This window comes from Sclerotinia sclerotiorum, genomic scaffold, assembly GCF_000146945.2.
Source record: "Sclerotinia sclerotiorum 1980 UF-70 scaffold_9 genomic scaffold, whole genome shotgun sequence".
NCBI lineage: Eukaryota > Fungi > Ascomycota > Leotiomycetes > Helotiales > Sclerotiniaceae > Sclerotinia > Sclerotinia sclerotiorum.
In genome coordinates, this window is record NW_001820827.1 from 1,452,923 (window position 1) to 1,466,434 (window position 13,512).

General features: G+C 37.4%; 3 protein-coding genes across 3 annotated transcripts; 2 read left to right on the forward strand and 1 right to left on the reverse strand.

The window, feature by feature from the left end:
• Positions 1 to 655: 655 nt before the first annotated feature.
• SS1G_07471 (hypothetical protein) lies at positions 656 to 2,451 on the forward strand (the record flags this gene model as incomplete). Its single annotated transcript, XM_001591974.1, has 2 exons — positions 656 to 1,599; positions 1,653 to 2,451. The coding sequence occupies 2 exons, from the start codon at positions 656 to 658 to the stop codon at positions 2,449 to 2,451; spliced, it is 1,743 nt and encodes a 580-aa protein (XP_001592024.1).
• Positions 2,452 to 9,472: 7,021 nt separating this feature from the next.
• SS1G_07472 (predicted protein) lies at positions 9,473 to 9,870 on the reverse strand (the record flags this gene model as incomplete). The annotated part of the gene is made up of 3 exons (XM_001591975.1): positions 9,473 to 9,557; positions 9,604 to 9,625; positions 9,747 to 9,870. 3 exons carry the CDS (start codon positions 9,868 to 9,870, stop codon positions 9,473 to 9,475), a joined length of 231 nt encoding a protein of 76 aa, XP_001592025.1.
• Positions 9,871 to 10,490: 620 nt separating this feature from the next.
• Positions 10,491 to 11,106, forward strand: SS1G_07473 (predicted protein; the record flags this gene model as incomplete). The annotated part of the gene is made up of 2 exons (XM_001591976.1): positions 10,491 to 10,554; positions 11,015 to 11,106. 2 exons carry the CDS (start codon positions 10,491 to 10,493, stop codon positions 11,104 to 11,106), a joined length of 156 nt encoding a protein of 51 aa, XP_001592026.1.
• Between the last annotated feature and the right edge of the window lie 2,406 nt (positions 11,107 to 13,512).

A 13,512-nucleotide genomic window follows, 5' to 3' on the forward strand; every position in this document is an offset into this window, starting at 1 on the left:
TTGATAGTAGCAATTTTGGCTTCACAGCTGAATTAAAGTAATTCAGATGAGCAGTTCTTTGTCCAATGAGGATGACATACTCTAATGAGTCTGTTGTATCTAACTGTGATTACGGTATCTAAATATCCAATCTTGACTCTTCTCGTACTAGTCAGCCTTGATTATTCCAGAAACCCCACAAAGCCCATCGGAATTCTCGATCAACCACAGCCGCTCCGCTCAAATCAGTCACCCACTATCCACCATCCACTATTTACCATTTACCATCACCATTCACCATCTATCTCCCACCATCTTTTCCTCTTTACTCTATACCTACCTTACTTCAAGGGGTCAACGAAACATATCTATGTTCTTACTGCAGTACAATCCAACCTAACTCAGTTTATCCATCAAATATCCAAGAGCCCACTCGAGGATTCAAGCAACATTCATTCAAATTCGACGAGCCACAATCAAATCATCGAACCTTAATACAAAAAAGGAACCGTCTCATTACACGAATAAAATCTCTCCACATCCTTTATCAATCCACTCAAGAAGGTTCATACCTATTCCCCATATTCGCTTTCGACTGGCCTATAAATTTCAATTCAATCTTCTATGTCCAGGCGACTCTTTTCAATGGTGACTCCACGTTCCTCATAATCGACATATGATCTGTCCCACTAATCAATCTTACTTTAAGTCGGGAAACTTTGATGACCCACCAAGTCATCCAGCCTCAGAATCTCCTATCGAAACCGCCGAAAGATTAGTACAAGATATTCTAGAGAGAGGTCCTAATTCAAACACCACAATCAGCCCCTCGGGTGAACTCTACAGAGCCATAAGTCGATACACCGAAGCAAGACGAGCAGGAACACAAGCCCAACTTCTTAATAATCCGGAAACTAGAAATATGTCATCGTCCGAACGTAGGATCGAGACTTTACGTAGGGCCGAGAGACAGCGCAGGATAGAAGGAAGACGCCCACAGAGACAAACCACGACGCTTACAGCCCCAGGGGAACTTGACGAAAATCAATGGGAAAATTTACGACGCGCTGAAATAAGACGACGAGAATCTAGACCTCCTCCTCAACCAACGATAAGTCGTCGAAGACCTCGCCTTTTACAATCTGATCGATATATGGAACCACAGCGAGCTTTAAATGAAGGTAGTTCCCTCAGCTCTGTACCAGAAGATTTAAGACAATTAGAATCCGCAAGCTTGAACCTTCGAACTTTGTTAGAGACTCCTATCGGATCCAGGTTCTCCTCGCCAGAATATGTCGCCGAGGGGGAAAATAATCGTAGGGTCAAGAGGAGAAAATTAGATCAAGACAATAAAGAGGAACCTTGGCAGGGTTTTAAGTATGGGAGGTATGGTCAAGTCGAACCAGGTACTCTACAGATGGAGATTGTTAGTTGCGATGGGGGATTATTTCAAAGTTTCCCAGAAGGAGAATACGGATCGGACAATGTTTTGAAAGATGATAATACGGTCTATTGCACTAAAAGTAATCGTTGCAATATTGTCTTGAAGCATCAAGGAGAAACCACTTTTTCTCTCACAGAACTGGTTATCAAGGCACCCCATAAAGGATATACAGCTCCGTTAGTATTGATTTCACTTTTTTTTGTCCCGGACAATACTAATTGATTTTAAGAGTCCAAGAAGGAATGGTGTTCATCTCTGGAACATCAAACGACCTCTTAACTCGTACTGCACAGTATCAAATTCAGTATTCCTCACCTACCGGGAGTTCAGAGCGACCGCCAATAATGTCTATTCGTCATAATGATGATGGTACTAGGACTATGACAACAGCTCAAGCTCGTGCTGGTCGCCTGGTTGCATTAGGTGCTCAAGATCCTGAATGCGATTTAAACACTCCATATATTGCACCCACTGCTCAGATTCCGTCGGATTTCACCAACATTACGTCACCTTATCAAGTCACTATGGAATGTAGTAGTGACTTTTCTGATAATGAAGATCAGCCTCGAGGAAACAATCGAGCTCATAGGATGAGGTTAAGGGATATGCCAGATGATGACCTTCGTCTTATAGGTGAAAGTAGTGAGGAAGATGACTTTCCAACAGGCTACAGACTTTCCGATGATGAACATCATTATTATTATATGGCATCTTTACCAGGAAGTTTACGTCGACGTGAGACGGCTAGTAATATTACATTAGCTGAAGCAGCCGAGGCATCACAAATCGCAACACAAGAAGCGGTTGCGGCTGTTGGTGGTGAACTTATGGTTCCGCATGCGAAATTCTTTATCGAGAGGGATAAAAGTAAATGCACGATTAAATTCAGTACGCCAATCAGTGGGAAATATATCTTGTTGAAGCTTTGGAGTCCTGATGGGAGATCAGACGGGAATATTGATATTCAAAGTGTAGTGGCTAAGGGATTTGCGGGTCCAAGGTTCTTTCCTAAGATGGATTTAATGTAGGGGTTTTGTGGAGTGATTCGTGGTTAATGATTTGAAGGTTGGGCTATATCAATGTGATAGCATGTGTGATGTGTAGAATTTTGGACTTGGGATTTGGGAGCAGAGTGGCCAATCAGCCAATTAATTGACAACACTGACTGTCAGCGTATAAGCTAAGCTAGCAAGCTGGATTTTGTGTGAATATTATCAGTCAGTCACCGAGATTAAATATTAGCTGATAGCTAATTGATGAGTCAAAATATGATTGATTTTTTTTTAAAGGAGAGTGCTTTTGAATAGAAAATAAACGAAAAGAGAGGAGGGGAGAGGGAGAGGCAGGGGCGAAGGCGAGGGAGGGGGAAAGGAAGAGGGAAAAAGAAGAGAAAATGGAGAAAGGAGGGAGAGGTAGAAGGAGAGAGAAGAGGAAAGGGTGAGGGAGAGGAGAGCGTAAGGGCAAGGGCAAGGGCGAGCGAAGGAGAAAGGGAGAGGGAAGAGGGAATAAGTATATTTTCGTTTTTTCAATAATTTTACTACCTACCAAATAAGAATCACATGTTGACTGATCAATGGCTTATCAGCTAATTCAGCAAATCAGTGATGGATATAGGTATTTAATGGAATAAAATGGTAATTTATATTTATTATTCATTTTAGGTTCTAAAGGAAATGATATGAAAGGATATGAAATGGAGTGAAGTGGAGTGGTGATTGGTAGGTAGGAGTGATGATTGGTAGGAGTGATGGTTTGTAGGAATTCAGATTAGGAATTAAGAATTAGGAATTAGGAATTAGGATTAGGGTTTAGGTTTAGGTTTAAGTCTTGAGAGTGATGATGATGATGAGGTGTTTTTATTCGGATGTATGTGTATATATTTTTTATGGAGGTCGGTGGGTGTATGATATGTTGATTTAGGATTTTGGAGATGCGCTTGGGTTTTGGGGTCTGGAAAGTTGGTGGGATTGGTGGGATTGGGTTTTGGGGATGGGTGGAGAGAGGGGAGATGTGGGATGAGGCAGGGAGATGTGGGTGTTTTGGGAATTGGAAAGAAGAGGGGATAATAGGGTTGAAGAAGAGGTAAGGGGGATTTAGGATATGGGATGGAGGAAAGGAAGAGGGGAAGGGAAGGGGTGTGATGATCTGGTGGAGGTGGATATTGGGATGGGGATGGAGATTAGAAGGGCGTGGTAAGGGAATAGGAATAGGGTGTGTGAAGAAGGTTTTGTATTTAGAGAAGGAAGGGAATGGAGAGGCATGGGATAAGATGGAGAGAGAACGACTAAGAATACTTAGACTTGTAGAGAAAATAGAAAAAAAACTAAATAAATAAATCATAATTTTATCCTCATTCTTATTCACATCATCCATCTCCATCCTAACCCTAATCCCTACATAATTTTACACACGAAACCTTAAATAATTCACCACCTTAGATCTATGTTCCCCTCCCCTCACTTTTCTTTTTCTATTTACTTTTTCATTTTTAAAACTCTTTACCTAATAATATAAGGATGTTCAAAAGCTTACAAATAATCACTTCTTCCTCGTTTTCTCGTCCATATAAATATTCCAGGAAATCCTTTTTATAATTGATTATAATTATATCAAATCTATTGTAAGGATTCTATTATGATAAAATGTTTCTGAGCGGATGGTGAGTAAGGCCCGGGGATCGAGGAATTGAGAAGAGGTGAAGGTATAGAGGATGGGGATTGAGATTGAGATGTGCTGATTCTGGTAGGGAGTATTAGGTTGGGATGAGGATATTGAGATGGTTTGTATTGTTATTAATGTTGTTTTCGAATGGAAAAGTATGTTTATAGTGATAATTAATGGTAATGTTAACGATAATAAAAAAAAGAAATTCTATATTATTAATATTTAATTATGTTTATTTTTACTGTTAAATAAATGAATAAATTGATTTAATATCAATTTTTAAAAATAAAAATATTAAATATTGTTAAAAGGAATAGAAGTTACCGGTACTAATCACGTGTCGTGATTAGTAATACGGTTACCTAAACAGGCTAGATTAGACGAACCATAAGCAGGCATATTGGTCCCCTCCGAGGATACTAAGAGGAGATTAATATGCCTACAGACGTAGTAATATAGTCAATATAGAGGCCTCTTCCACCCAATCTTTTAATAAATATGTTAAAAGGAATGACCTCACCCAGGGAATAGTGGGAAGCTGATAGGGCGGAACTGAGGTAATATTGGTCTAGTAGGTTAATCTCTCTTCTAAGTTATACGGAAGTGCGAAGCTCTCTTACAGAGAGCTTCTCAATCTAGTCCTAATAGGACTAGTGCCCTGTGCACGTGCTACGCAGGAACCATTCACTTTAACAAAATATAATGAAAAGGAATTAAGGATAAAAAATAGAAGAATTAGAAGTATTCTGATATTTCTAAAAAAAAGTTGTTTGACGAATTATTATTATAGAGGGGGAAAGAGAGGTTAATATAATAGATGCTTGAAGATATATGTGGGAAATTTGAGGGGGGAGGGGTGGAGTGAGGAGTGAAGATTCATGAGTAAAAAATTCACTTTTTTGTTTTTTATTTCCTACTTTCTTGATGCACGGCGTTAAGAATTTCTTTTGGTTTTAGATGTATTTAAATTCATAGATCTGTGATCAATCAATTCTTGTTCTGTGTGATTTCTTATAGGGCTGAATGTAAATAACCTAATAGACGAAAGACTGTGTAGTGCATTTGCGCGGCTCGGTAGCATGTGATCGAGAGTCACGGCGTGGAATCCGGAGCTACGGTATTAATAATGAAGAGACTTGTACGGGAAGTCTAGATTAGGAAAGTTTTGTAAATGGTAGCGATGGTAATGATGAATGGCCATTGTGTTTTAGATGTGATATTGAATATATTTAATTTGATAATGAAATGTTTCTATACGTGTGGATGTTTAGACACTCGGCTGTTGATACTCTGTGAAGCCTAACCAGATGTCAGATCTTAGAAGAAAAAGGGCTAAGAAATACTTGTATCACATTGCGGAAGGGGAAAGGTGTTAAATATCATTTGAATTATTAAAGGCTAAGTATTTTATTTCTTGTGTTTACTTGGATTCCGGAATAGTCAAGTGTTTATATATTGTTAGAGGTAAGAAGTTTCAGATCTGGGGATGTAGCCGGTGTCTTGATGATCTTAAAAGGTGGAGGGAACAAAGGAGAAATGATGAATACAGATGATGAATTAGATTTCGTGGTTGTTAGTCTTCTTCTCTTAAACTCATTATCTTGTGTAAAAGAGATGTAAGTGACTTAAAGGGAAAATCACTATTTCAAGTTTTGCAAAGAAAATACTGTTTCTTATGCGATTTTATATCTCCGTCTCTCATAATACCTAGAAAGGCTGTGAGGAGGAGCAAATTTTCATCTATTGAGGATGAAATATATAAGTTTTGTGGATTAATTTTTAAAGCGGCACGAGTGAGGAAGGATGTTTAAAAGGATAAACTAGTATGGAAATAGATGGTAAAATCGAGGATAGAAATAAGAGTTAAGCAGGTTGGTCAATACTATTTTCACGTTTATGTTCATCACCTATTTACCCTCGGATTTTGCGGTCGCCCAATTTCTTTCTTGGTTATAAAAGACAAGACATTTCATTGATATCAAGTACATTTAGTTGCTATCCGTCTAGAATAAAAGGTCTAAATGTAGATCCCGACCTCCGTGCGCAGAGAATAAGCCTGGTGATTCGTGTTTCTTTGATTCGAATTTTTGAGATCTGAAAAAGTAGGAGTGGCGGGAGACGGGACTGAAAGGAGAAATGATAAATTTGGTTTGTTGATAGCGGTAATGCGCCAAATAATGGCAATGTGGAATTTAAGATTATGATGATGAGAATGCTATGCGTTGATAATTGTATATATAATTGCATTCTGCCAGAAATCAGCCTGCAGATTCTCAGCCTTATTTTCCAAAAAGAATTCCACGCAAAGTTCTAGACTCTTTAAAATTCCTTCATGCAATGATCTTCGAAGTGAGTGTATTGTATTTGTTGAACTTGAGGGTACAACTGAGAGTTTATATATTAATCAGGAAGTGATTGTGGGAATTTGGTAATAAGCGAGAGGAAAAGGGGGCAAGGGTCTAAACAGCGGCTTCTGGAATAGACACCTTCCATATCATGTAATAATCATACTTCAAAGTAACACTTCGGATTATTCGCTTCACTTTCACCTCTCCCAAATTCTCCGTCTGCACGGTGTATTTCTTTACCTTTGACTGCTTACTTTGAATATTATTTATAGAAGTACTCACTTGAACAAGATTTCCTTTCCGTGCCCGACAAAGAAAATATCAATAATCTTAAAGAGGATCCTCTGCTGGGAATTTAAACCTTGATAGATGGGTCTTGTTGCAATTTTTGAATTCACAGGTGATGTGCGTGACCTTGTAGTGGGTGGTCATCGCAATTGTGTTGTCGGTTTTTTTGTTCACAATATGAAGCCTATCAGAAAAGATATGATGAAGATCAAATGAGATACAAGTAAGGTGAAGATAAAATAAAACTTTTAAGAATGGTGCTGGGGTTGTAAGATTATGACAACAGTGCTTTAAATATTGAAGGGTAATGATAATAGTATGTGTATACGTAATGATCAGTGACAGTTATGATTAGTCGGATCCTGGACTTGACTACTTATTCCATCAGCTATGCTCAATTAGCTTTTATGAACCTGAGGAAAATAAAAGGAGAAAGTAACAGTACAAAGTGGACAACTATGACAGAACATTGTATCTTTGGAATATATGATCTTCGGTTGTAGTGGATAATGGACCTTTGAATTCTCTGAGTGTTTATATATTGGGAGATTGAAGAAATATTTAGAGTTGGGAGGAGGATGATACATCAAATACTAAATTTTATACTATTGTTTTGAATTATTAGACTTGCGCTCTACCACCGGCACGCTCTTTCCTTGGCACACCTAAACTGATTCATTATCTCTACCCCCCCTCCACTTTCCAGATACACCTGTGTAATTTATTTTCTATCCGTATAAACGCTTCTCCTTCCATGAATTTCTTTTGATGAGTTTCACGTATATGAAAATCGGGCTCCGTGGTTGGAAAAGCCACTAATTCCAACGGAGGCATGGGTGTCTAAGGAAGGAATTGGAAATGATATATCAGACTTCTCTTGTATTTGTAAAATAATGAATGTTGAAAATTGATCGAGGATTCCAGGAAAACCGGGAAGAGAACTTAGAGCCAATTGAAATTGGATTCCTAAGTCTATAGTGGTAGCCATAAAATATGAAGTAAGTCACGCTCTTCTTCAATTCACATATCTCCGGGGTGGAGGTAAATATATCCCACTTATTCAATAATATATATCTATGTCATTTCCCCTTGCCTCGTTTACGCGAAAGTTATGTATTTACACCGTGACCTGGAGGTGTAATTATTTTCTCGAAATTCTGCGTTCGAAGTTTCCAATGCAGTAATCCGGACTGAAACTGAGGACTCACAATTTGAAATTTATAGTTGGCAAGTTTAATAGGAGAATGAAAGTTCAGACGGTAATTTTTCTATCAAAAAATAACAGGAAGGTAAAAGTATTGGCAATGAATAAGCACAAAAGTATCCAGCATCGTGAACACTTTGGACCATTGTAATCCATATAAAACTGAATTGTGGATTTGATACGACACTAAGCCTCCTATTTAGGGATACCTCTATGTAAAGAACCGAAGATACATCACATCCTATCTTGTTTCTCACATTCAAAGATCATAAACACAAACAGATGAATAAGGTAATTTTCCAGGCACTATTAAGATCATTTCCAACACTGGGAGGAAAGACACGGAGATGGGCGAACAGTAGTTACAATAAGGACGACGCGAGGTCAAAATGATGACTTGAACCATGTCTTGAAAATCTTAGAACCACTAATATGCAGTGAGTTTCATCAACATCTCACAAGCTTTGACCTAACCAGGCCAGCATTCTGCATTGTACAACAGAAAGTTTTTGCATATATTTGTAGTCGTGAAGCGGACTTAAAAGACGAAAAGCATCATTCCGTGGTAAATTCCTTCACACGCGATTACAAAGGAAAAACGATGTTTACAAAATAGACCGTATGTATATATTGATATATTTCAAGTATGAAAAACAAATGAACATTATGCACATCGATGGACTCAACAGATTCTGATGATATGAAAAATTTGAGGAGTGAATATGAGAGAGTGGTCATGTCAGCAATAACACGGTTCTCAACATCATTCATGGACATTTTCTCCCTTCTATATCTCTTGCTCTGTTCCTTGGCTATTTTGACACGTATAATTATATTTAGGGTAAAGACATTAGAAAGATTAAGTTTTAGAAGAGCTATTAGTATAGAACTTAGTTAGGGGCTCAGTGAATTAAGCGAGAATGGCAATGGGTATTAGCGCCATGTCAGTGATGGAAAAGTAATAGTGCTGACTCACTCTGATCGACATCTCTCTTTCCATGGTTTGCTTGCAGAATTCCCAATGGTCCCTAAAACACATCATAAGATGGTCTCGAGGGTCAACTATGATGAATTTGACTGCAAGGTGCAGTGCTTATAAATAAATCAGCACTCAAAATTGGATGAGAGGAAGAAGAACATGGAGTCAAGATATTCAGTTGAGAGCTAGACATGGATAGGGTAAATCAAATCAATCAGGAAAAGCTTACTTCAGAATACGGACGCCATTCTTGATATCCAGCCGGTTGGTGGGATTTTCAATTCAGATCTCTGGGTTTACTAGCACCGACTTATTCATCTTCCTCAATTTTAGCGATGAATACAGTATGATCATTAAGAGAAATCGAAAATAACAAGGAAAATACTGGGTGTCTTATTATCTATGATATAAAAGACAATTTAATCGTCCTAAGAGGGAGAGTCCGCGAATTCGGAGGGATTGACCAGGTTATTTTTTCATCTCATACCAACTTTGTTGCAATATTTCTCAAGTGCTGATGATTTTTGTTATAATATTAGCACTGCTGTCAATAAACCCTGTCAGTATTACGTGGAAAATTTTGCTATGGCCAAAACTGTCGTGAATTTAATCTTCATTCTACAAGCATGAGGTTGCTTGACACCTCTTTGACTATGTTTATGCAGTATCATATGTCGCTATTCTTTGAGAACCTTACCAATGCTGCAACTGGGAGTAAGCTTTTATGGCTCAAGTTTTATTAAAATGGTTCTTAAAGTATGGCTAAAGTGAATCTAGGGGCGGGGCCGTTTGTGAAGTGATTGCATTCAAAATATCTTTCCTTGACATTACCACAAATACAATCATCATCAAATAGCCCTGCTCCGAAGTCCAGAGCGAATGAAGAATTCAAAAAGGAGATCTTCAAGATCCGGGGTCCTTTAGACCTTAGTCGTGATTTCTCCTTGCCGGGTTTCCCATACATCCTGGGAAAATATCCGTTACTATTTGTGGCAGGAAGAATGTGATGGTTGGGGAGTACAAGGACAATGAGAGCTTCGAGAGAGAGCGACAATGAAAATTCCATGTAAATAGAGACGAAAATGAAGAGAAATACATGCCGAATTCAAGTTTATTTACTACAAGATATATAAGTCCCAGACAGGTGCTTTGGCGGGGGCTCGGATTTGGCTAGCTCTAAAGCGTAAGCAAATTGCATTTCTTCTCTTTATGGAATCAAGAAGTATTAGGAAGAGCAATGACTTATATATTGTTCCTATATTTGTCAATGGCCATAAATGGTGTTCACTCCTTCGTATCAACCAAAGACACAGCATTATTTACACAGTCCTTGGGAAAGTTCGATACTATAAGAATGGGCTCTTAGATTCACCGAGTTTGAATCTGCGACTACCTAGGTAGATAACATATAAACATACTTACTTTGTTGCTTCTCATACAGGAACAAACCAGATAGGCTAGCGACGAGCATGTGGTTTTATTGACTACATGTATCGAATAATAAGTTGAGAAAATGACCATAAACTTGTCGAACAACAGCAAAAATCCAGCACCCCCTATTTTGGATAAGGACCGAAGAAAGATATGGGCTCGAAAGCCTACTCGCATGATAGCATCGTCCTCCAGACGAGCCTAAACCGAATTCAAAGTAGGTAAAAAGGAAGATATGAAGCTACTAGCAGTAATTAGGCTAGATTTAGGTATTATTTAAGGCTTTTTATTCTCATGATGAAATCCAAAGAGAGAGACGAAAAAATCTAGAACACGACAACGAAAATGAATTAGTGAATAGTGGTAACAATTAAAGATTGAAGTACCACCAACTGAGAGAAGAAAAGGACGACTATAAGCGGAATGATAGCGTGACAACAATGTATTCGTGTAGAGACAGACCTGCGCGTGTTGGATATCTAGTAAAAGCATGAGTAGATTAGACTCTTCTACTCACGGAATAGTTAATATAGCCACCGGATATATCAAAAACACTAAAGCATACCCCAATATTGATTTTAAACCTTGACAGGAAAGGGGGTAGTGGGTATATCTCTAATCCATCATGTAGTATCTTGTTGTATCTATTATACCCAGTGATAAATTTCCACATATAGGTCATTTTCAGCTGCTAGTCAACTTGGAATCAGGTTCGAGTTTCCCGTTACAAAAAGTTGTTCTTTGGACCAAAGAAAGTTCCTTTCAGTGAAGAAGTGGGACCATAATCAAAAGTAGATTAGGATGAGACCTTGTACATCATGACAGTGTTAGGCTTTTATGAGCTTAGTTTATAAGGCATTCGATATGCATATAGTCTACAGGACCAAACCTAACCTTGAAGAGAGTAGCCCCTCTATGAATAATAAGGGTGTGTTCAGATCGATTTTCAAAAATATTAGAAATATTGAGCTCAATAAAATATTGGATCTAATATATATTTGAATATATTTGATTGAAGTTAATATATTTGAGGTATATTTGAAAAATTAGCAAAGGTGAATGAAAATGAAGATTTTTGGTGGTTGAGATATCGAAATTTTCCAAACGTGTGGTTACTAGTATCAAAAAGCTATTATTGATTATTTTATAGGAAAATGTTCGAATATTTAATCAAATATATATTTGTTCTAATATTTTTGATTGGATCTAATATTGTGTTTGGTAAACGCAGATATTTTGGCAAATATATATTAGCTAGAATATCATATTCGATTCGAGCATATTAGACCTAATATATTGGCCCGAATGTGGTCAAATGTGAAAAAAAAAAATCAATCCAAACGCACCCTAAGACCTTTGACACGAATTTATTTACAACAGGCAGAGAATATTCAAGGATATATTGGGATACAAAAAGAAAATCCGAAGGTATAAAATGGACCGTGTGTTGATGTAGTACAGTCAAGTGAATATAGACGATAAAAATAGTGTATTGGTAACAATAACAGAGGCGGAATTAATGATAATGATTGAGTAAGATGAGCGATGAAGGAATCCAAATCTTCAGATGGTTATTTGAATCAAGAAAAATCGGTTTGTCAACTTCGTGATGAAATCTGAATCAAAAAAGACTCGGTTTCGTACTACATCCTAACCAGAGCAAAAATAATTCCCACCATGTCCCACCCATATCCTTGTCTCTGGTCTTTACTTCCTTTTCTGTTGGTATTACACACGGTCACAATTTATATAAGAGTTGGAAAATAAATCTTTTGAAAAAGATAGATTGAGCAGGACTAATATCAGTGAGTGAATCCTCGGCCGAGGTAAGGACATCATTCTTTTGGCCAATCATACGTATATCAAGTCTTCCTAGAAGTAGGGATGGGGGCTTTATGTAAAGCAGAGCTAGATTATGATAAAGCATAACAAGGGTATAGCATCATTATTAACTGCTTTATTTTTAAAAAAGCTTAGTCATACCTTGCAGCCAATCTATTGGGTTTCTTGAGACCAGAAAGAGCATCAGATTGAATTGATTGATTCTCTAGCTAAGCAGTTAAGCTGCGAGTATATATTCAAAAATGAAGGAATAAGGTTAGGTATTCAGCCTTCGGAATTAAAGTGCTTTGAAATCAAAATATTGAAAGCAAACAAACAGTATACCAAAAAGGAAAGAATGAATTAAAAGTTGAGTTTTGTTTGCTCCTTATATGCATCATGCAATATATATGCATATGCTGCCAAGATCCCAGGAGGTCAACACAATCAATACATTTAGATATTTTTGAGGTTATTCCTATATTCACTACACTTGAACCTTCGATCTTATTATGATATTGATTTTGAAGAATAATCAACTTACCTACTATACCGTAGACTACCTATATCTTGTATCCTGATTGGTTTAAACAGATGTAGGATCAATTAGAAAAAAATATATTGTTTAATATGGAGGATAATAGCTAATCTTCAAAATGTTGATCTTAATAAGAATAAATAAAATATTTTCCCCTCAATCCATCCAATCATAGTCCATAATTGACTCGTCCCCCTCCCAAAAAACCTATTAATAAAACATGATAATAAAGGGAGCTAGATTATTATGCTTTATGCAACTACAAAATGCACATCCCTACCTAGAAGTCATTCATGATCTAAGAAAGTGAATGAGTGATGCTAAGCCTTTCATAGGTATGTAGAACTTATCACGAATAGCTGCAATGTGTGTTTATAAGTCCACCAGAAATTCCATCAAATAATTGCTGAAGGCATCAAAGTCACTAAAGATGGAACATAAAAACAACATATATGGTAGCATATAGAAGACGCAGTTCATGGTAAATGATACTTTGCTCTGCAAACAACTTAAGATTGTTGTAGTTTCTAAAGTAAAAAGGACATTTACAATAGAGAAATCGATAGTATTAGATGAGATATCCAGGATGATTTTACAAACAAGCTGGGAAACCAGCTTTGATTTGAAGTCCAGGCTACAATGAAAGATAGCGGAGGTACGATCAGCAAATCACTCACAATCCTCGAGTTCCTTGGATTGTGTTTGTAGAAGTCGGGGCTCCCTCTAAACAAGAATTAAGTCTAGTACCCTACTTTTGGATCACCCCTCCTTTGGACCACCTTTTTACACCAAAAATTACCATTTTTAGCTATTAAT